This window comes from Cetorhinus maximus, unplaced genomic scaffold (assembly GCF_964194155.1).
Source record: "Cetorhinus maximus unplaced genomic scaffold, sCetMax3.hap1.1 HAP1_SCAFFOLD_200, whole genome shotgun sequence".
Lineage (NCBI taxonomy): Eukaryota > Metazoa > Chordata > Chondrichthyes > Lamniformes > Cetorhinidae > Cetorhinus > Cetorhinus maximus.
Window position 1 is genome coordinate 152,340 of NW_027596178.1, and position 21,215 is coordinate 173,554.

Here is a 21,215-nt window from a genome sequence, read left to right on the forward strand (position 1 = left end):
GCAACTCCACCTCCAGACACAGCAGCAACTCCAGCTCCAGACACAGCAGCAACTCCAGCACCAGACACAGCAGCAACTCCAGCTCCAGACACAGCAGCAACTCGAGCACCAGATTCAGCAGCAACTCCAGCACCAGACACAGCTGCATCTGCAGCTCCAATCATAGCAACAACTCCAGCTTCAGACATAGCAGCAACTCCAGCTCCAAACATAGAATCAACTCCAGCTTCAGACATAGCAGCAACTCCAGCTCCAGACATAGCAGCAACTTCAGCTCCAGACATAGCACCAACTCCAACTCCAGACACAGCAGCAACTCCAGCTCAAGACACAGCATCAACTCCAGCACCAGACACAACCAGAGCAGCAACTCCAGCTCCAGACATAGCAGCAGCTACTGCACCAGACACAGCAGCCATTCGAACTCCAGACATAGCAGCAACTCCAGCTCCAGACAAAGCAGCAGGAGCTCCAGACACAGCAGCAACTCCAGCACCAGACACAGCAGCAACTCCAGCTCCAGACACAGCAGCAACTCCAGCTCCAGACAGAGCAGCAACTCCTGCTCCAAACACAACAGCAAGTTCAGTTCCAGACACAGCAGCAAAAGCTCCAGACACAGGAGCAACTCCAGCTCCAGACACAGCAGCAATCCAGCTCCAGACATAGCAGCAACTCCAACACCAGACACAGCAGCAAGAGCTCCAGACACAGCTGCAACTCCAGCACCAGACGCAGCATCATCTCCTGCTCCAGCCACAGCTGCAACTCCAGCTCCAGACACAGCAGCAACTCCAGCTCCAGACACAGCAGCAACTCCACCACCAGACACAGCAGCAAATCAAGGACCAGACACAGCAGCAACTCCAGCTCCAGACACAGCAGCAACTCCAGCACCAGACACAGCAGCAACTCCAGCTCCAGACACAGTAGCAACTCCAGCACCAGACACAGCAGCAACTCCAGCTGCAGACACAACCACAGAAAACTCCAGCTCCAGACACAGCAGCAACTCCGGCTCCAGACACAGCAGCAACTCCAGCTGCAGACACAACCACAGCAACTCCTGCGCCAGACACAGCAGCAACTCCATCACCAGACACAGCAGCATCTCCAGCAGCAGACACAACCAGAGCAACTCCAGCTCCAGACACAGCAGCAAGAGCTCCAGATACAGAAGCAACTCAAGCTCCAGACACAGCAGCAACTCCAGCACCAGATATAGCAGCAGCTCCAGCTCCAGACAAAGCAGCAGGAGCTCTAGAAACAGCAGCCATTCGAACTCCAGACATAGCAGCAACTCCAGCTCCAGACACAGCAGCAACTCCAGCTCCAGACAAAGCAGCAGGAGCTCCAGACACTGCAGCAACTCCAGCACCAGACTCAGCAGCAAATCCAGCTCCAGACACAGCAGCAACTCCAGCTCCAGACACAGCAGCAACTCCTGCTCCAGACAGAGCAGCAACTCCAGCTCCAGACATAGCAGCAACTCCAGCTCCAGACAAATCAGCTAGAGCTCCAGACACAGCAGCACCTCCAGCTCCAGACACAGCAGCAACTCCAGCTCCAGACAGAGCAGCAGCTCCAGCACCAGACACCGCAGAATCTCCAGCTCCAGACACAGCAGCAACTCCAGCTCCAGACATAGCATCAACTCCAGCTCCAGACAAATCAGCAAGATCTCCAGACACAACAGCACCTCCAGCTCCAGACACAGCAGCAACTCCTGCTCCAGACACAGCAGCAAGAGCTCCAGATACAGAAGAAACTCCAGCTCCAGACACAGCAGCAACTCCAGCAACGGACACAGCAGCAATTCCAGCACCAGACACTGCAGCAAATCAAGCACCAGACACAGCAGCAACATCAGCTACGGACATAACAGCAACTCCATCTCCAGACAAATCAGCAAGAGCTCCAGACACAGCAGCAACTCCAGCAACTGACACAGCAGCAAATCATGCACCAGACAGAGCAGCAACTCCAGCTCCAGACACAGCAGCAACTCCATCTTCAGACAAAGCAGCAACTCCATCTCCAGACACAGGAGCAACTCCAGCTCCAGACACAGCAGCAACTCCAGCTCCAGAGACAGCAGCAACTCCAGCTCCAGACACAGCAGCAACTCCATCTTCAGACAAAGCAGCAACTCCATCTCCAGACACAGGAGCAACTCCAGCTCCAGACACAGCAGCAACTTCAGCTCCAGACACAACCAGAGCAGCAACTCCAGCACCAGACACTGCAGCATCTCCAGCACCAGACACAGCTGCAACTCCAGCTCCAGAGACAGCAGCAACACCAGCTCCAGACACAACCAGAGCAGCAACTCCAGCACCAGACACTGCAGCAACTCCAGCACAATACACAGCAGCAACTCCAGCTCCAGACACAGCAGCAACTCCAGCTCCAGACACAGCAGCAACTCCAGCTCCAGACACAGCAGCAACTCCAGCTCCAGACACAGCAGCAACTCCAGCTCCAGACACAACCAGAGCAGCAACTCCAGCTCCAGACACAGCAGCAACTCCAGCTCCAGACACAGCAGCAACTCCAGCTCCAGACACAACGAGAGCAGCAACTCCAGCACCAGACACAGCAGCATCTCCAGCACCAGACACAGCAGCATCTCCAGCTCTGGACACAGCAGCAGCTCCAGCTCCAGACACAGCAGCAACTCTACCACCAGACACAGCAACAAATCAAGCACCAGACACGGCAGCAACTCCAGCACCAGACACAGCTGCAACTCCTGCTGCAGAGAAAGCAGCTACTCCAGCACCAGACACGGCAGCAAATTTAGATCCAGATAGAGCAGCAAATTCAGCTCCAGACATAGCAGCAAGTCCAGCTCCAGAAGCAGCAGCAACTCCAGTAGGAGATTCAGCAGCAACTCCACCTCCAGACACAACAGCAACTCCAGCTCCAGACACAGCAGCAACTCCAGCACCAGACACAGCAGCAACTCCAGCTCCTGACACAGCAGCAACTCGAGCACCAGACACAGCAGCAACTCCAGCACCATACACAGCAGCATCTCCAGCTCCGATCATAGCAACATCTCCAGCTCCAGACATAGCAGCATCTTCAGCTCCAATCATAGCAACAACTCCAGCTTCAGACATAGCAGCAACTCCAGCTCCAAACATAGAATCAACTCCAGCTTCAGACATAGCAGCAACTCCAGCTCCAGACATAGCAGCAACTTCAGCTCCAGACATAGCACCAACTCCAGCTCCAGACACAGCAGCAACTCCAGCTCCAGACACAGCAGCAACTCCAGCTCCAGACACAGCATCAACTCCAGCACCAGACACAACCACAGCAGCAACTCTAGCTCCAGACATAACAGCAACTCCAGCTCCAGACAAAGCAGCAGGAGCTCCAGACACAGCAGCAACTCCAGCACCAGACACAGCAGCTACTCCAGCTCCAGACACAGCAGCAACTCCAGCACCAGACACAGCAGCAACTCCTGCTCCAGACAAAACAGCAACTCCAGTTCCAGACACAGCAGCAACAGCTCCAGACACAGCAGCAACTCCAGCTTCAGACACAGCAGCAACTCCAGCTCCAGACACAGCAGCAACTCCAGCACCAGACACAGCAGCAACTCCAGCTCCAGACATATCAGCAATTCCAACACCAGACACAGCAGCAAGAGCTCCAGACACAGCAGCAACTCCAGCACCAGACGCAGCATCATCTCCTGCTCCAGCCACAGCTGCAACTCCAGCTCCAGACACAGCAGCAACTCCAGCTCCAGACACAGCATCAACTCCACCACCAGACACAGCAGCTAATCAAGCACCAGACACAGCAGCAACTCCAGCTCCAGACACAGCAGCAACTCCACCACCAGACACAGCAGCAAATCAAGGACCAGACACAGCAGCAACTCCAGCTCCAGACACTGCAGCAACTCCAGCACCAGACACAGCAGCAACTCCAGCTCCAGACACAGTAGCAACTCCAGCACCAGACACAGCAGCAACTCCAGCTGCAGACACAACCACAGCAACTCCAGCTCCAGACACAGCAGCAACTCCGGCTCCAGACACAGCAGCAACTCCAGCTGCAGACACAACCACAGCAACTCCTGCACCAGACACAGCAGCAACTCCATCACCAGACACAGCAGTATCTCCAGCAGCAGACACAACCAGAGCAACTCCAGCTCCAGACACAGCAGCAAGAGCTCCAGATACAGAAGCAACTCCAGCTCCAGACACAGCAGCAACTCCAGGTCCAGACATAGCAGCAGCTCCAGCTCCAGACATAGCAGCAGGAGCTCCAGACACAGCAGCCATTCGAACTCCAGACATAGCAGCAACTCCAGCTCCAGACACAGCAGCAACTCCAGCTCCAGACAAAGCAGCAGGAGCTCCAGACACTTCAGCAACTCCAGCACCAGACACAGCAGCAACTCCAGCTCCAGACACAGCAGCTACTCCAGCTCCAGACACAGCAGCAACTCCTGTTCCAGACATAGCAGCATCTCCAGCTCCAGACATAGCAGCAACTCCAGCTCCAGACAAATCAGCAAGAGCTCCAGACACAGCAGCACCTCCAGCTCCAGACACAGCAGCAACTCCAGCTCCAGACACAGCAGCAACTCCAGCACCAGACACCGCAGCAACTCTAGCTCCAGACATAGCAGCAACTCCAACACCAGACACAGCAGCAGGAGCTCCAGACACCGCAGCAACATCAGCACCAGACACAGCAGCAAGAGCTCCAGACACAGCAGCAACTCCAGCACCAGACACAGCATCATCTTCTGCTCCAGCCACAGCTGCAACTCCAGCTCCAGTCACAGCAGCAACTCCAGCTCCAGAGACAGCAGCAACTCCAGCTCCAGTCACAGCAGCAACTCCAGCTCCAGAGACAGCAGCAACTCCAGCACCAGACACTGCAGCAAATCCAGCACCAGACACAGCAGCAAATCCAGCACCAGACACAGCAGCAATTCAAGCACCAGTCACAGCAGCAACTCCAGCTCCAGACATAGAAGCAACTCCAGCACCAGACACAGCAGCAACTCCAGCTCCAGACACAGCAGCAACTCCAGCTTCAGACACAACAGCAACTCCAGCACCAGACAGAGCAGCAACTCCAGCAGCAGACACTACTACAGCAACTCCAGCTCCAGATACAACAGCAACTCCAGCAGCAGACACAGCAGTAACTCCAGCTTCAGACACAACAGCAACTCCAGCACCAGACACAGCAGCAACTCCAGCACCAGACACAGCAGCAACTCCAGCTCCAGATACAGCAGCAACACCAGCTCCAGACACAACAGCAACTCCAGCACCAGACACAGGAGCAACTCCACTCCAGATACAGCAGCAACACCAGCTCCAGACACAGCAGCAACTCCAGCTCCAGACACAACCACAGAAGCAGCTCCAGCACCAGATACAGCAACAGCAACTCCAGCACCAGAGAGAGCAGCAACTCCAGCAGCAGACACTACTACAGCAACTCCAGCTCCAGAAACAACAGTAACTCCAGCACCAGACACAGCAGCATCTCCAGCACCAGACACAACCGCAGCAACTCCAGCACTGAACAGAGCAGCAACTCCAGCAGCAGACACTACTACAGCAACTCCAGCTCCAGAAACAACAACAACTCCAGCACCAGACACAGCAGCATCTCCAGCACCAGACACAACCTCAGCAACTCCAGCTCCAGACACTGCAGCAACTCCGTCTTCAGACAACGCAGCAACAGCAGCACCAGAAACAGGAGCAACTCCAGCTCCAGACACAGCAGCAGCACTAGCTCCAGACACAGCAGCAACTCCAGCTCCGGACACAGCAGCAACTCCAGCTCCAGACATAGCAGCAACTTAAGCTCCAGACACAACCATAGCAGCAACTCCAGCACCAGACACAGCAGCAACTCCAGCACCAGATACAGCAGCAACTCCAGCACCAGACTCAGCAGCAACTCCAGCACAAGACACAACCACAGCAACTCCAGCACCAGACACAGCAGCAATTTCAGCTCCAGACAGAGCAGCAAATTCAGCTCCAGACACAGCATCAAGTCCAGCTCCAGAAGCAGCAGCAACTCCAGCAGGAGATTCAGCAGCAACTCCACCTCCACACACAGCAGCAACTCCAAAACCAGACACCACAGCATCTCCAGCTCCAATCATAGCAACAACTCCAGCTCCAGACATAGCTGCAACTCCAGCTCCAGACATAGCAGCATCTCCAGCTCCAATCATAGCAACAACTCCAGCTTCAGACATAGCAGCAACTCCAGCTCCAGACATAGCAGCATCTCCAGCTCCAATCATAGCTACAACTCCAGCTTCAGACATAGCAGCAACTCCAGCTCCAGACACAGCAGCAACTTCAGCTCCAGACATAGCACCAACTCCAGCTCAAGACACAGCAGCAACTCCAGCTCCAGACACAGCAGCAACTCCAGCTCCAGACACAGCTGCAACTCCGGCTCCAGACACAAACACAGCAACTCCAGCTCCTGATGCAGCAGCGACTCCAGCACCAGACACAGCAGCAACTCCAGCTCCAGGCATAGCAGCAACTCCAGCACCAGACACCGCAGCAACTCCAGCACCAGACACAGCAGCAACTCTAGCTCCAGACACAGCAGCAACTCTAGCTCCAGACACAGCAGCAACTCCAGCTCCAGACACAGCTGCAACTCCGGCTCCAGACACAAACACAGCAACTCCAGCTCCTGATGCAGCAGCGACTCCAGCACCAGACACAGCAGCAACTCCAGCTCCAGACACAGCAGCAACTCCACCTCCAGACACAGCAGCAACTCTAGCTCCAGACACAGCAGCAATTCCAGCTCCAGGCATAGCAGCAACTCCAGCACCAGACACCGCAGCAACTCCAGCACCAGACACAGCAGCAACTCTAGCTCCAGACACAGCAGCAACTCTAGCTCCAGACACAGCAGCAACTCCAGCTCCAGACATAGCAGCATCTCCAGCACCAGACACCGCAGTAACTCCAGCACCAGACACAGCAGCAACTCTAGCTCCAGACACAGCAGCAACACCAGCACCAGACACCACAGCAACTCCAGCTCCAGACAAATCAGCAAGAGCTCCAGACACAGCAGCAACTACACCACCAGACACAGCAGCAATTCAAGCGCCATACACAGCAGCAACTCCCGTTCCAGACACAGCAGCAACTCCAGCACCAGATACCGCAGCAACTCCAGCACCAGACACAGCAGCAACTCTAGCTCCAGACACAGCAGCAACTCCAGCACCAGACACCGCAGCAACTCCAGCTCCAGACAAATCAGCAAGAGCTCCAGACACAGCAGCAACTACACCACCAGACACAGCAGCAATTCAAGCACCATACACAGTAGCAACTCCCGTTCCAGACACAGCAGCAACTCCAGCTCCTGACACAACCACAGCATCAACTCCAGCACCAGACAGAGCAGCAACTCCAGCAGCAGACACTTCTACAGCAACTCCAGCTCCAGAAACAATAGCAACTCCAGCACCAGACACAGCAGCAACTCCAGCTACAGAAACAACAGCAACTCCAGCTCCAGAAACAGCAGCAACTCCAGCTCCAGACACAACCGCAACTCCAGCTCCAGACACAGCAGGAACTCCAGCTCCAGACACAGCAGCAACTACACCACCAGACACAGCAGCAATTCAAGCACCATACACAGCAGCAACTCCCGTTCCAGACACAGCAGCAACTTCAGCACCTGACACAACCACAGCATCAACTCCAGCACCAGACACAGCAGCATCTCCAGCACCAGACATAGCAGCATCTCCAGCTCCAGACACGGCAGCAACTCCAGCTCCAGACACAGCAGTAACTCCAGCTCCAGAGACAGCAGCAACTCCAGCACCAGACACAGCAGCAAATCCAACACCAGACACAGCAGCAACTCCAGCTCCAGACGCAGCAGCAACTCCAGCACCTGACACAGCAGCAACTCCAGCTCCAGACACAGCAGCAACTCCAGCTCCAGAGACAGCAGCAACACCAGCTCCAGACACAACCACAGCAACTCCAGCTCCAGACACAGCAGCAACTCCGGCTCCAGACACAGGAACAACTCCAGCTGCAGACACAACCACAGGAACTCCTGCTCCAGACACAGCAGCAAGAGCTCCAGATACAGAAGCAACTCCAGCTCCAGACACAGCAGCAACACCTGCTACAGACGCAGAAGCAACTCCAGCACCTGACACAGCAGTAACTCCAGCTCCAGAGACAGCAGCAACAACAGCTCCAGACACAACCACAGCAAATCCAGCTCCAGACACAGCAGAAACTCCAGCTCCAGACACAGCAGCAACTCCAGCTCCAGACACAGCAGCAAATCCAGCTCCAGACGCAGCAGCAACTCCAGCACCTGACACAGCAGCAACTCCAGCTCCAGACACAGCAGCAGCTCCAGCTCCAGAGACAGCAGCAACACCAGCTCCAGACACAACCACAGCAACTCCAGCTCCAGACACAGCAGCAACTCCTGCTCCAGACACAGGAACAACTCCAGCTGCAGACACCACCACAGCAACTCCTGCTCCAGACACAGCAGCAAGAGCTCCATATACAGAAGCAACTCCAGCTCCAGACACAGCAGCAACTGCAGCACCAGACACATCAGCAAATCCAGAATCAGACACAGCAGCAAATCCAGCTCCAGACACAGCAGCAACTCGAGCTCCAGACATAGCAGCAACTCCAGCTCCAGACAAATCAGCAAGAGCTCCAGACACAGCAGCAACTCCAGCAACAGACACAGCAGCAAATCAAGCACCAGACACAGCAGCAACTCCAGCTCCAGACACAGCAGCAACTCCATCTTCAGACAAAGCAGCAACTCCAGCTCCAGACACAGGAGCAACTCCAGCTCCAGACACAGCAGCAACTCCAGCTCCAGACACAAGCACAGCAGCAACTCCAGCACCAGACACAGCAGCAACTCCAGCACCAGACACAGCAGCAACACTAGCTCCAGACACAACCACAGCAACTCCAGCTCCAGACACAGCAGCAAATCAAGCACCAGACACAGCAGCAACTCCAGCTCCAGGCACAGCAGCAACTCCAGCACCAGACGCAGCAGCAACTGCAGCTCCAGACACAGCAGCAACTCCAGCTCCAGACACAGTAGCAACTCCGGCTCCAGACACAGCAGCACCTCCAGCTCCAGACACAGCAGCAACTCCAGCTCCAGTCACAGCAGCACCTCCAGCTCCAGACACAGCAGCAACTCCAGCTCCAGACACCGCAGCAACTCCAGCACCAGACAACGCAGCAACTCCAGCTCCAGACACAGCAGCAACTCCAGCACCAGATAACGCTGCAACTCCAGCTCCAGACACAGCAGCAACTCCAGCTCCAGACACCGCAGCAACTCCAGCTCCAGACACAGCAGCAACACCAGCTCCAGACACAGCAGCAAGAGCTCCAGCCACAGCTGCAACTCCAGCTCCAGATACAGTAGCAACTCCAGCTCCAGACACAGCAGCAGCTCCTGCACCAGACACAGCAGCCATTCGAACTCCAGACATGGCAGCAACTACAGTTCCAGACAAAGCAGCAGGAGCTCCAGACACTGCAGCAACTCCAGCACCAGACACAGCAGCAACTCCAGCTCCAGACACAGCAGCAACTCCAGCTCCAGACACAGCAGCAACTCCAGCACCAGACACCGCAGCAACTCCAGCTCCAGACACAGCAGCAACTCCAGCTCTAGCCACAGCTGCAACTCCAGCTCCAGACACAGCAGCAGATCCAGCTCCAGACACAGCAGCAACTCCACCAACAGACACAGCAGCAAATCAAGCACCAGACACAGCAGCAACTCCAGTTCCAGACACAGCAGCAACTCCAGCTCCAGACACAGCAGCAACTCCAGCACCAGACGCAGCAGCAACTCCAGCTCCAGACACAGCAGCAACTCCAGCTCCAGACACAGTAGCAACTCCGGCTCCAGACACAGCAGCACCTCCAGCTCCAGACACAGCAGCAACTCCAGCTCCAGTCACAGCAGCACCTCCAGCTCCAGACACAGCAGCAACTCCAGCTCCAGACACCGCAGCAACTCCAGCACCAGACACCGCAGCAACTCCAGCTCCAGACACAGCAGCAACTCCAGCTCTAGCCACAGATGCAACTCCAGCTCCAGACACAGCAGCAGCTCCAGCTCCAGACACAGCATCAACTCCACCACCAGACACAGCAGCAAATCAAGCACCAGACACAGCAGCAACTCCAGTTCCAGACACAGCTGCAACTCCAGCTCCAGAAACAGCAGGAACACCAGCTCCAGACACAGCAGCAACTCCAGCTCCAGACACAACGACAGCAGCAACTCCAGCACCAGACACAGCAGCAACTCCAGCAACAGACACAGCAGCAAATCATGCACCAGGCACAGCATCAACTCCAGTTCCAGGCACAGCAGCAACTCCAGCTCCAGACACAACGACAGCAGCAAATCCAGCTCCAGACACAGCAGCAACTCCAGCTCCAGACACTGCAGCAACTCCAGCTCCAGACACAGCAGCAAATCAAGCACCAGACACAGCAGCAACTCCAGCTCCAGACACAGCACCAAATCCAGCACCAGACACAGCAGCAACTCCAGCTCCAGACACAGCAGCAACTCCAGCTCCAGACACTGCAGCAACTCCAGCTCCAGACACAGCAGCAAATCAAGCACCAGACACAGCAGCAACTCCAGCTACAGACACAGCAGCAACACCAGCTCCAGACACAACCACAGCAACTCCAGCTCCAGACACAGCAGCAACTCCTGCTCCAGACACAGGAACAACTCCAGCTGCAGACACCACCACAGCAACTCCTGCTCCAGACACAGCAGCAAGAGCTCCATATACAGAAGCAACTCCAGCTCCAGACACAGCAGCAACTGCAGCACCAGACACATCAGCAAATCCAGAACCAGACACAGCAGCAAATCCAGCTCCAGACACAGCAGCAACTCGAGCTCCAGACATAGCAGCAACTCCAGCTCCAGACAAATCAGCAAGAGCTCCAGACACAGCAGCAACTCCAGCAACAGACACAGCAGCAAATCAAGCACCAGACACAGCAGCAACTCCAGCTCCAGACACAGCAGCAACTCCATCTTCAGACAAAGCAGCAACTCCAGCTCCAGACACAGGAGCAACTCCAGCTCCAGACACAGCAGCAAATCCAGCTCCAGACACAAGCACAGCAGCAACTCCAGCACCAGACACAGCAGCAACTCCAGCACCAGACACAGCAGCAACACCAGCTCCAGACACAACCACAGCAACTCCAGCTCCAGACACAGCAGCAAATCAAGCACCAGACACAGCAGCAACTCCAGCTCCAGGCACAGCAGCAACTCCAGCACCAGACGCAGCAGCAACTGCAGCTCCAGACACAGCAGCAACTCCAGCTCCAGACACAGTAGCAACTCCGGCTCCAGACACAGCAGCACCTCCAGCTCCAGACACAGCAGCAACTCCAGCTCCAGTCACAGCAGCACCTCCAGCTCCAGACACAGCAGCAACTCCAGCTCCAGACACCGCAGCAACTCCAGCACCAGACACCGCAGCAACTCCAGCTCCAGACACAGCAGCAACTCCAGCACCAGATAACGCTGCAACTCCAGCTCCAGACACAGCAGCAACTCCAGCTCCAGACACCGCAGCAACTCCAGCTCCAGACACAGCAGCAACACCAGCTCCAGACACAGCAGCAAGAGCTCCAGCCACAGCTGCAACTCCAGCTCCAGACACAGCAGCAACTCCAGCTCCAGACACAGCAGCAGCTCCTGCACCAGACACAGCAGCCATTCGAACTCCAGACATGGCAGCAACTACAGTTCCAGACAAAGCAGCAGGAGCTCCAGACACTGCAGCAACTCCAGCACCAGACACAGCAGCAACTCCAGCTCCAGACACAGCAGCAACTTCAGCTCGAGACACTGCAGCAACTCCAGCACCAGACACAGCAGCAACTCCAGCTCCAGACACAGCAGCAACTCCAGCACCAGACACCGCAGCAACTCCAGCTCCAGACAAAGCAGCAACTCCAGCTCTAGCCACAGCTGCAACTCCAGCTCCAGACACAGCAGCAGATCCAGCTCCAGACACAGCAGCAACTCCACCACCAGACACAGCAGCAAATCAAGCACCAGACACAGCAGCAACTCCAGTTCCAGACACAGCAGCAACTCCAGCTCCAGACACAGCAGCAACTCCAGCACCAGACGCAGCAGCAACTCCAGCTCCAGACACAGCAGCAACTCTAGCTCCAGACACAGTAGCAACTCCGGCTCCAGACACAGCAGCACCTCCAGCTCCAGACACAGCAGCAACTCCAGCTCCAGTCACAGCAGCACCTCCAGCTCCAGACACAGCAGCAACTCCAGCTCCAGACACCGCAGCAACTCCAGCACCAGACACCGCAGCAACTCCAGCTCCAGACACAGCAGCAACTCCAGCTCTAGCCACAGATGCAACTCCAGCTCCAGACACAGCAGCAGCTCCAGCTCCAGACACAGCAGCAACTCCACCACCAGACACAGCAGCAAATCAAGCACCAGACACAGCAGCAACTCCAGTTCCAGACACAGCTGCAACTCCAGCTCCAGACACAGCAGCAACTCCAGCTCCAGACACAACGACAGCAGCAACTCCAGCACCAGACACAGCAGCAACTCCAGCAACAGACACAGCAGCAAATCATGCACCAGGCACAGCATCAACTCCAGTTCCAGGCACAGCAGCAACTCCAGCTCCAGACACAACGACAGCAGCAAATCCAGCTCCAGACACAGCAGCAACTCCAGCTCCAGACACTGCAGCAACTCCAGCTCCAGACACAGCAGCAAATCAAGCACCAGACACAGCAGCAACTCCAGCTCCAGACACAGCACCAAATCCAGCACCAGACACAGCAGCAACTCCAGCTCCAGACACAGCAGCAACTCCAGCTCCAGACACTGCAGCAACTCCAGCTCCAGACACAGCAGCAAATCAAGCACCAGACACAGCAGCAACTCCAGCTACAGACACAGCAGCAAATCCAGCACCAGACACAGCAGCAACTCCAGCTCCAGACACTGCAGCAACTCCAGCTCCAGACACAGCAGCAAATCAAGCACCAGACACAGCAGCAACTCCAGCTCCAGACACAGCAGCAAATCCAGCACCAGACACAGCAGCAACTCCAGCTCCAGACACAGCAGCAACTCCAGCTCCAGACACAGCAGCAAATCCAGTACCAGACACAGCAGCAACTCCAGCTCCAGACAAGGCAGCAACTCCAGCTCCAGACACAGGATCAACTCCAGCTCCAGACACAGCAGCAACTCCGGAACCAGACACAGCAGCAACTCCAGCTCCAGACATAGCAGCAGCTCCTGCACCAGACACAGCAGCCATTCGAACTCCAGACATAGCATCAACTACAGCTCCATTAAAAGCAGCAGGAGCTCCAGACACAGCAGCAACTCCAGCTCCAGACACAGCAGCAACTCCAGCTCCAGACACAGCAGCAACTCCAGCACCAGATAACGCTGCAACTCCAGCTCCAGACACAGCAGCAACTCCAGCTACAGACACCGCAGCAACTCCAGCTCCAGACACAGCAGCAACACCAGCTCCAGACACAGCAGCAAGAGCTCCAGCCACAGCTGCAACTCAAGCTCCAGACACAGCAGCAACTCCAGCTCCAGACACAGCAGCAGCTCCTGCACCAGACACAGCAGCCATTCGAACTCCAGACATGGCAGCAACTACAGTTCCAGACAAAGCAGCAGGAGCTCCAGACACTGCAGCAACTCCAGCACCAGACAAAGCATCAACTCCAGCTCCAGACACAGCAGCAACTTCAGCTCCAGACACTGCAGCAACTCCAGCACCAGACACAGCAGCAACTCCAGCTACAGACACAGCAGCAACTCCAGCACCAGACACCGCAGCAACTCCAGCTCCAGACACAGCAGCAACTCCAGCTCTAGCCACAGCTGCAACTCCAGCTCCAGACACAGCAGCAGATCCAGCTCCAGACACAGCAGCAAGTCCACCACCAGACACAGCAGCAAATCAAGCACCAGACACAGCAGCAACTCCAGTTCCAGACACAGCAGCAACTCCAGCTCCAGACACAGCAGCAACTCCAGCTCCAGTCACAGCAGCACCTCCAGCTCCAGACACAGCAGCAACTCCAGCTCCAGACACCGCAGCAACTCCAGCACCAGACATCGCAGCAACTCCAGCTCCAGACACAGCAGCAACTCCAGCTCTAGCCACAGCTGCAACTCCAGCTCCAGACACAGCAGCAGCTCCAGCTCCAGACACAGCAGCAACTCCACCACCAGACACAGCAGCAACTCCAGCTCCAGACACAGCAGCAACTCCAGCTCCAGACACAGCAGCAACTCCAGCACCAGATAACGCTGCAACTCCAGCTCCAGACACAGCAGCAACTCCAGCTACAGACACCGCAGCAACTCCAGCTCCAGACACAGCAGCAACACCAGCTCCAGACACAGCAGCAAGAGCTCCAGCCACAGCTGCAACTCCAGCTCCAGACACAGCAGCAACTCCAGCTCCAGACACAGCAGCAGCTCCTGCACCAGACACAGCAGCCATTCGAGCTCCAGACATTGCAGCAACTACAGTTCCAGACAAAGCAGCAGGAGCTCCAGACACTGCAGCAACTACAGCACCAGACACAGCAGCAACTCCAGCTCCAGACACAGCAGCAACTTCAGCTCCAGACACTGCAGCAACTCCAGCACCAGACACAGCAGCAACTCCAGCTCCAGACACAGCAGCAACTCCAGCACCAGACACCGCAGCAACTCCAGCTCCAGACACAGCAGCAACTCCAGCTCTAGCCACAGCTGCAACTCCAGCTCCAGACACAGCAGCAGATCCAGCTCCAGACACAGCAGCAACTCCAGCTCCAGACACAGCAGCAAGAGCTCCAGGCACAGCAGCAGCTGCAGCTCCAGACACAGCAGCAAATCCAGCACCAGACATAGCAGCAGCTCCAGCTCCAGACACAGCAGCAACTCCACCACCAGACACAGCAGCAACTCCAGCTCCAGACACAGCAGCAAATCAAGCACCAGACACAGCAGAAACTCCAGCTCCTGACACAACCACAGCAACTCCAGCTCCAGACACTGCAGCAACTCCGTCTTCAGACAAAGCAGCAACTCCAGCAACAGACACAGGACCAACTGCAGCTCCAGACACAGCAGCAACACCAGCTCCAGACAGAGCAGCAACTCGAGCACCAGGCACAGCAGCAACTCCAGCTCCAGACACAGCAGCAACTCCAGATCCAGACATAGCAGCAACTCCAGCTCCAGACACAGCAGCAACTCCAGCACAAGACACAGCAGCAACTCCAGCTCCAGACACAGCAGCAACTCCAGCTGCAGACACAGCAGCAAATCCTGCTCCAGACACAGCAGCAACTCCAGCTCCAGACACAGCAGCAACTCCAGCTCCAGACACAACCAGAGCAGCAACTCCACCACCAGACACAGCAGCAAATCAAGCACCAGATACAGCAGCAACTCCAGTTCCAGAAAAAGCAGCAACTCCAGCTCCTGACACTGCAGCAACTCCGTCTTCAGACACAGCAGCAACACCTGCTACAGACGCAGAAGCAACTCCAGCACCTGACACAGCAGTAACTCCAGCTCCAGAGACAGCAGCAACAACAGCTCCAGACACAACCACAGCAAATCCAGCTCCAGACACAGCAGAAACTCCAGCTCCAGACACAGCAGCAACTCCAGCTCCAGACACAGCAGCAAATCCAGCTCCAGACGCAGCAGCAACTCCAGCACCTGACACAGCAGCAACTCCAGCTCCAGACACAGCAGCAGCTCCAGCTCCAGAGACAGCAGCAACACCAGCTCCAGACACAACCACAGCAACTCCAGCTCCAGACACAGCAGCAACTCCTGCTCCAGACACAGGAACAACTCCAGCTGCAGACACCACCACAGCAACTCCTGCTCCAGACACAGCAGCAAGAGCTCCATATACAGAAGCAACTCCAGCTCCAGACACAGCAGCAACTGCAGCACCAGACACATCAGCAAATCCAGAATCAGACACAGCAGCAAATCCAGCTCCAGACACAGCAGCAACTCGAGCTCCAGACATAGCAGCAACTCCAGCTCCAGACAAATCAACAAGAGCTCCAGACACAGCAGCAACTCCAGCAACAGACACAGCAGCAAATCAAGCACCTGACACAGCAGCAACTCCAGCTCCAGACACAGCAGCAACTCCATCTTCAGACAAAGCAGCAACTCCAGCTCCAGACACAGGAGCAACTCCAGCTCCAGACACAGCAGCAACTCCAGCTCCAGACACAAGCACAGCAGCAACTCCAGCACCAGACACAGCAGCAACTCCAGCACCAGACACAGCAGCAACACCAGCTCCAGACACAACCACAGCAACTCCAGCTCCAGACACAGCAGCAAATCAAGCACCAGACACAGCAGCAACTCCAGCTCCAGGCACAGCAGCAACTCCAGCACCAGACGCAGCAGCAACTGCAGCTCCAGACACAGCAGCAACTCCAGCTCCAGACACAGTAGCAACTCCGGCTCCAGACACAGCAGCACCTCCAGCTCCAGACACAGCAGCAACTCCAGCTCCAGTCACAGCAGCACCTCCAGCTCCAGACACAGCAGCAACTCCAGCTCCAGACACCGCAGCAACTCCAGCACCAGACAACGCAGCAACTCCAGCTCCAGACACAGCAGCAACTCCAGCACCAGATAACGCTGCAACTCCAGCTCCAGACACAGCAGCAACTCCAGCTCCAGACACCGCAGCAACTCCAGCTCCAGACACAGCAGCAACACCAGCTCCAGACACAGCAGCAAGAGCTCCAGCCACAGCTGCAACTCCAGCTCCAGACACAGTAGCAACTCCAGCTCCAGACACAGCAGCAGCTCCTGCACCAGACACAGCAGCCATTCGAACTCCAGACATGGCAGCAACTACAGTTCCAGACAAAGCAGCAGGAGCTCCAGACACTGCAGCAACTCCAGCACCAGACACAGCAGCAACTCCAGCTCCAGACACAGCAGCAACTTCAGCTCCAGACACTGCAGCAACTCCAGCACCAGACACAGCAGCAACTCCAGCTCCAGACATAGCAGCAACTCCAGCACCAGACACCGCAGCAACTCCAGCTCCAGACACAGCAGCAACTCCAGCTCTAGCCACAGCTGCAACTCCAGCTCCAGACACAGCAGCAGATCCAGCTCCAGACACAGCAGCAACTCCACCACCAGACACAGCAGCAAATCAAGCACCAGACACAGCAGCAACTCCAGTTCCAGACACAGCAGCAACTCCAGCTCCAGACACAGCAGCAACTCCAGCACCAGACGCAGCAGCAACTCCAGCTCCAGACACAGCAGCAACTCCAGCTCCAGACACAGTAGCAACTCCGGCTCCAGACACAGCAGCACCTCCAGCTCCAGACACAGCAGCAACTCCAGCTCCAGTCACAGCAGCACCTCCAGCTCCAGACACAGCAGCAACTCCAGCTCCAGACACCGCAGCAACTCCAGCACCAGACACCGCAGCAACTCCAGCTCCAGACACAGCAGCAACTCCAGCTCTAGCCACAGATGCAACTCCAGCTCCAGACACAGCAGCAGCTCCAGCTCCAGACACAGCATCAACTCCACCACCAGACACAGCAGCAAATCAAGCACCAGACACAGCAGCAACTCCAGTTCCAGACACAGCTGCAACTCCAGCTCCAGAAACAGCAGGAACACCAGCTCCAGACACAGCAGCAACTCCAGCTCCAGACACAACGACAGCAGCAACTCCAGCACCAGACACAGCAGCAACTCCAGCAACAGACACAGCAGCAAATCATGCACCAGGCACATCATCAACTCCAGTTCCAGGCACAGCAGCAACTCCAGCTCCAGACACAACGACAGCAGCAAATCCAGCTCCAGACACAGCAGCAACTCCAGCTCCAGACACTGCAGCAACTCCAGCTCCAGACACAGCAGCAAATCAAGCACCAGACACAGCAGCAACTCCAGCTCCAGACACAGCACCAAATCCAGCACCAGACACAGCAGCAACTCCAGCTCCAGACACAGCAGCAACTCCAGCTCCAGACACTGCAGCAACTCCAGCTCCAGACACAGCAGCAAATCAAGCACCAGACACAGCAGCAACTCCAGCTACAGACACAGCAGCAACACCAGCTCCAGACACAACCACAGCAACTCCAGCTCCAGACACAGCAGCAACTCCTGCTCCAGACACAGGAACAACTCCAGCTGCAGACACCACCACAGCAACTCCTGCTCCAGACACAGCAGCAAGAGCTCCATATACAGAAGCAACTCCAGCTCCAGACACAGCAGCAACTGCAGCACCAGACACATCAGCAAATCCAGAACCAGACACAACAGCAAATCCAGCTCCAGACACAGCAGCAACTCGAGCTCCAGACATAGCAGCAACTCCAGCTCCAGACAAATCAGCAAGAGCTCCAGACACAGCAGCAACTCCAGCAACAGACACAGCAGCAAATCAAGCACCAGACACAGCAGCAACTCCAGCTCCAGACACAGCAGCAACTCCATCTTCAGACAAAGCAGCAACTCCAGCTCCAGACACAGGAGCAACTCCAGCTCCAGACACAGCAGCAACTCCAGCTCCAGACACAAGCACAGCAGCAACTCCAGCACCAGACACAGCAGCAACTCCAGCACCAGACACAGCAGCAACACCAGCTCCAGACACAACCACAGCAACTCCAGCTCCAGACACAGCAGCAAATCAAGCACCAGACACAGCAGCAACTCCAGCTCCAGGCACAGCAGCAACTCCAGCACCAGACGCAGCAGCAACTGCAGCTCCAGACACAGCAGCAACTCCAGCTCCAGACACAGTAGCAACTCCGGCTCCAGACACAGCAGCACCTCCAGCTCCAGACACAGCAGCAACTCCAGCTCCAGTCACAGCAGCACCTCCAGCTCCAGACACAGCAGCAACTCCAGCTCCAGACACCGCAGCAACTCCAGCACCAGACACCGCAGCAACTCCAGCTCCAGACACTGCAGCAACTCCAGCTCCAGACACAGCAGCAAATCAAGCACCAGACACAGCAGCAACTCCAGCTACAGACACAGCAGCAACACCAGCTCCAGACACAACCACAGCAACTCCAGCTCCAGACACAGCAGCAACTCCTGCTCCAGACACAGGAACAACTCCAGCTGCAGACACCACCACAGCAACTCCTGCTCCAGACACAGCAGCAAGAGCTCCATATACAGAAGCAACTCCAGCTCCAGACACAGCAGCAACTGCAGCACCAGACACATCAGCAAATCCAGAACCAGACACAGCAGCAAATCCAGCTCCAGACACAGCAGCAACTCGAGCTCCAGACATAGCAGCAACTCCAGCTCCAGACAAATCAGCAAGAGCTCCAGACACAGCAGCAACTCCAGCAACAGATGCAGCAGCAAATCAAGCACCAGACACAGCAGCAACTCCAGCTCCAGACACAGCAGCAACTCCATCTTCAGACAAAGCAGCAACTCCAGCTCCAGACACAGGAGCAACTCCAGCTCCAGACACAGCAGCAACTCCAGCTCCAGACACAAGCACAGCAGCAACTCCAGCACCAGACACAGCAGCAACTCCAGCACCAGACACAGCAGCAACACCAGCTCCAGACACAACCACAGCAACTCCAGCTCCAGACACAGCAGCAAATCAAGCACCAGACACAGCAGCAACTCCAGCTCCAGGCACAGCAGCAACTCCAGCACCAGACGCAGCAGCAACTGCAGCTCCAGACACAGCAGCAACTCCAGCTCCAGACACAGTAGCAACTCCGGCTCCAGACACAGCAGCACCTCCAGCTCCAGACACAGCAGCAACTCCAGCTCCAGTCACAGCAGCACCTCCAGCTCCAGACACAGCAGCAACTCCAGCTCCAGACACAGCAGCAACTCCAGCTCCAGACACCGCAGCAACTCCAGCTCCAGACACAGCAGCAACACCAGCTCCAGACACAGCAGCAACAGCTCCAGCCACAGCTGCAACTCCAGCTCCAGACACAGCAGCAACTCCAGCTCCAGACACAGCAGCAGCTCCTGCACCAGACACAGCAGCCATTCGAACTCCAGACATGGCAGCAACTACAGTTCCAGACAAAGCAGCAGGAGCTCCAGACACTGCAGCAACTCCAGCACCAGACACAGCAGCAACTCCAGCTCCAGACACAGCAGCAACTTCAGCTCGAGACACTGCAGCAACTCCAGCACCAGACACAGCAGCAACTCCAGCTCCAGACACAGCAGCAACTCTAGCTCCAGACACAGTAGCAACTCCGGCTCCAGACACAGCAGCACCTCCAGCTCCAGACACAGCAGCAACTCCAGCTCCAGTCACAGCAGCACCTCCAGCTCCAGACACAGCAGCAACTCCAGCTCCAGACACCGCAGCAACTCCAGCACCAGACACCGCAGCAACTCCAGCTCCAGACACAGCAGCAACTCCAGCTCTAGCCACAGATGCAACTCCAGCTCCAGACACAGCAGCAGCTCCAGCTCCAGACACAGCAGCAACTCCACCACCAGACACAGCAGCAAATCAAGCACCAGACACAGCAGCAACTCCAGTTCCAGACACAGCTGCAACTCCAGCTCCAGAAACAGCAGGAACACCAGCTCCAGACACAGCAGCAACTCCAGCTCCAGACACAACGACAGCAGCAACTCCAGCACCAGACACAGCAGCAACTCCAGCAACAGACACAGCAGCAAATCATGCACCAGGCACAGCATCAACTCCAGTTCCAGGCACAGCAGCAACTCCAGCTCCAGACACAACGACAGCAGCAAATCCAGCTCCAGACACAGCAGCAACTCCAGCTCCAGACACTGCAGCAACTCCAGCTCCAGACACAGCAGCAAATCAAGCACCAGACACAGCAGCAACTCCAGCTCCAGACACAGCACCAAATCCAGCACCAGACACAGCAGCAACTCCAGCTCCAGACACAGCAGCAACTCCAGCTCCAGACACTGCAGCAACTCCAGCTCCAGACACAGCAGCAAATCAAGCACCAGACACAGCAGCAACTCCAGCTACAGACACAGCAGCAAATCCAGCACCAGACACAGCAGCAACT

The 21,215-nt window shown here is 56.2% G+C and overlaps 1 protein-coding gene across 1 annotated transcript in view; it reads left to right on the plus strand.

The window, feature by feature from the left end:
• LOC144673019 (uncharacterized) overlaps nucleotides 1-15,688 on the plus strand; it is a gene marked incomplete at its 5' end in the record, with an annotated part of 151,094 nt that extends 135,406 nt beyond the window's left edge. Inside the window, one exon of the mRNA XM_078535018.1 lies at nucleotides 15,640-15,688. Coding sequence (XP_078391144.1) covers nucleotides 15,640-15,688 — 49 coding nt within the window. The remainder of the gene's footprint in view (nucleotides 1-15,639) is intronic.
• Nucleotides 15,689-21,215: the final 5,527 nt, after the last annotated feature.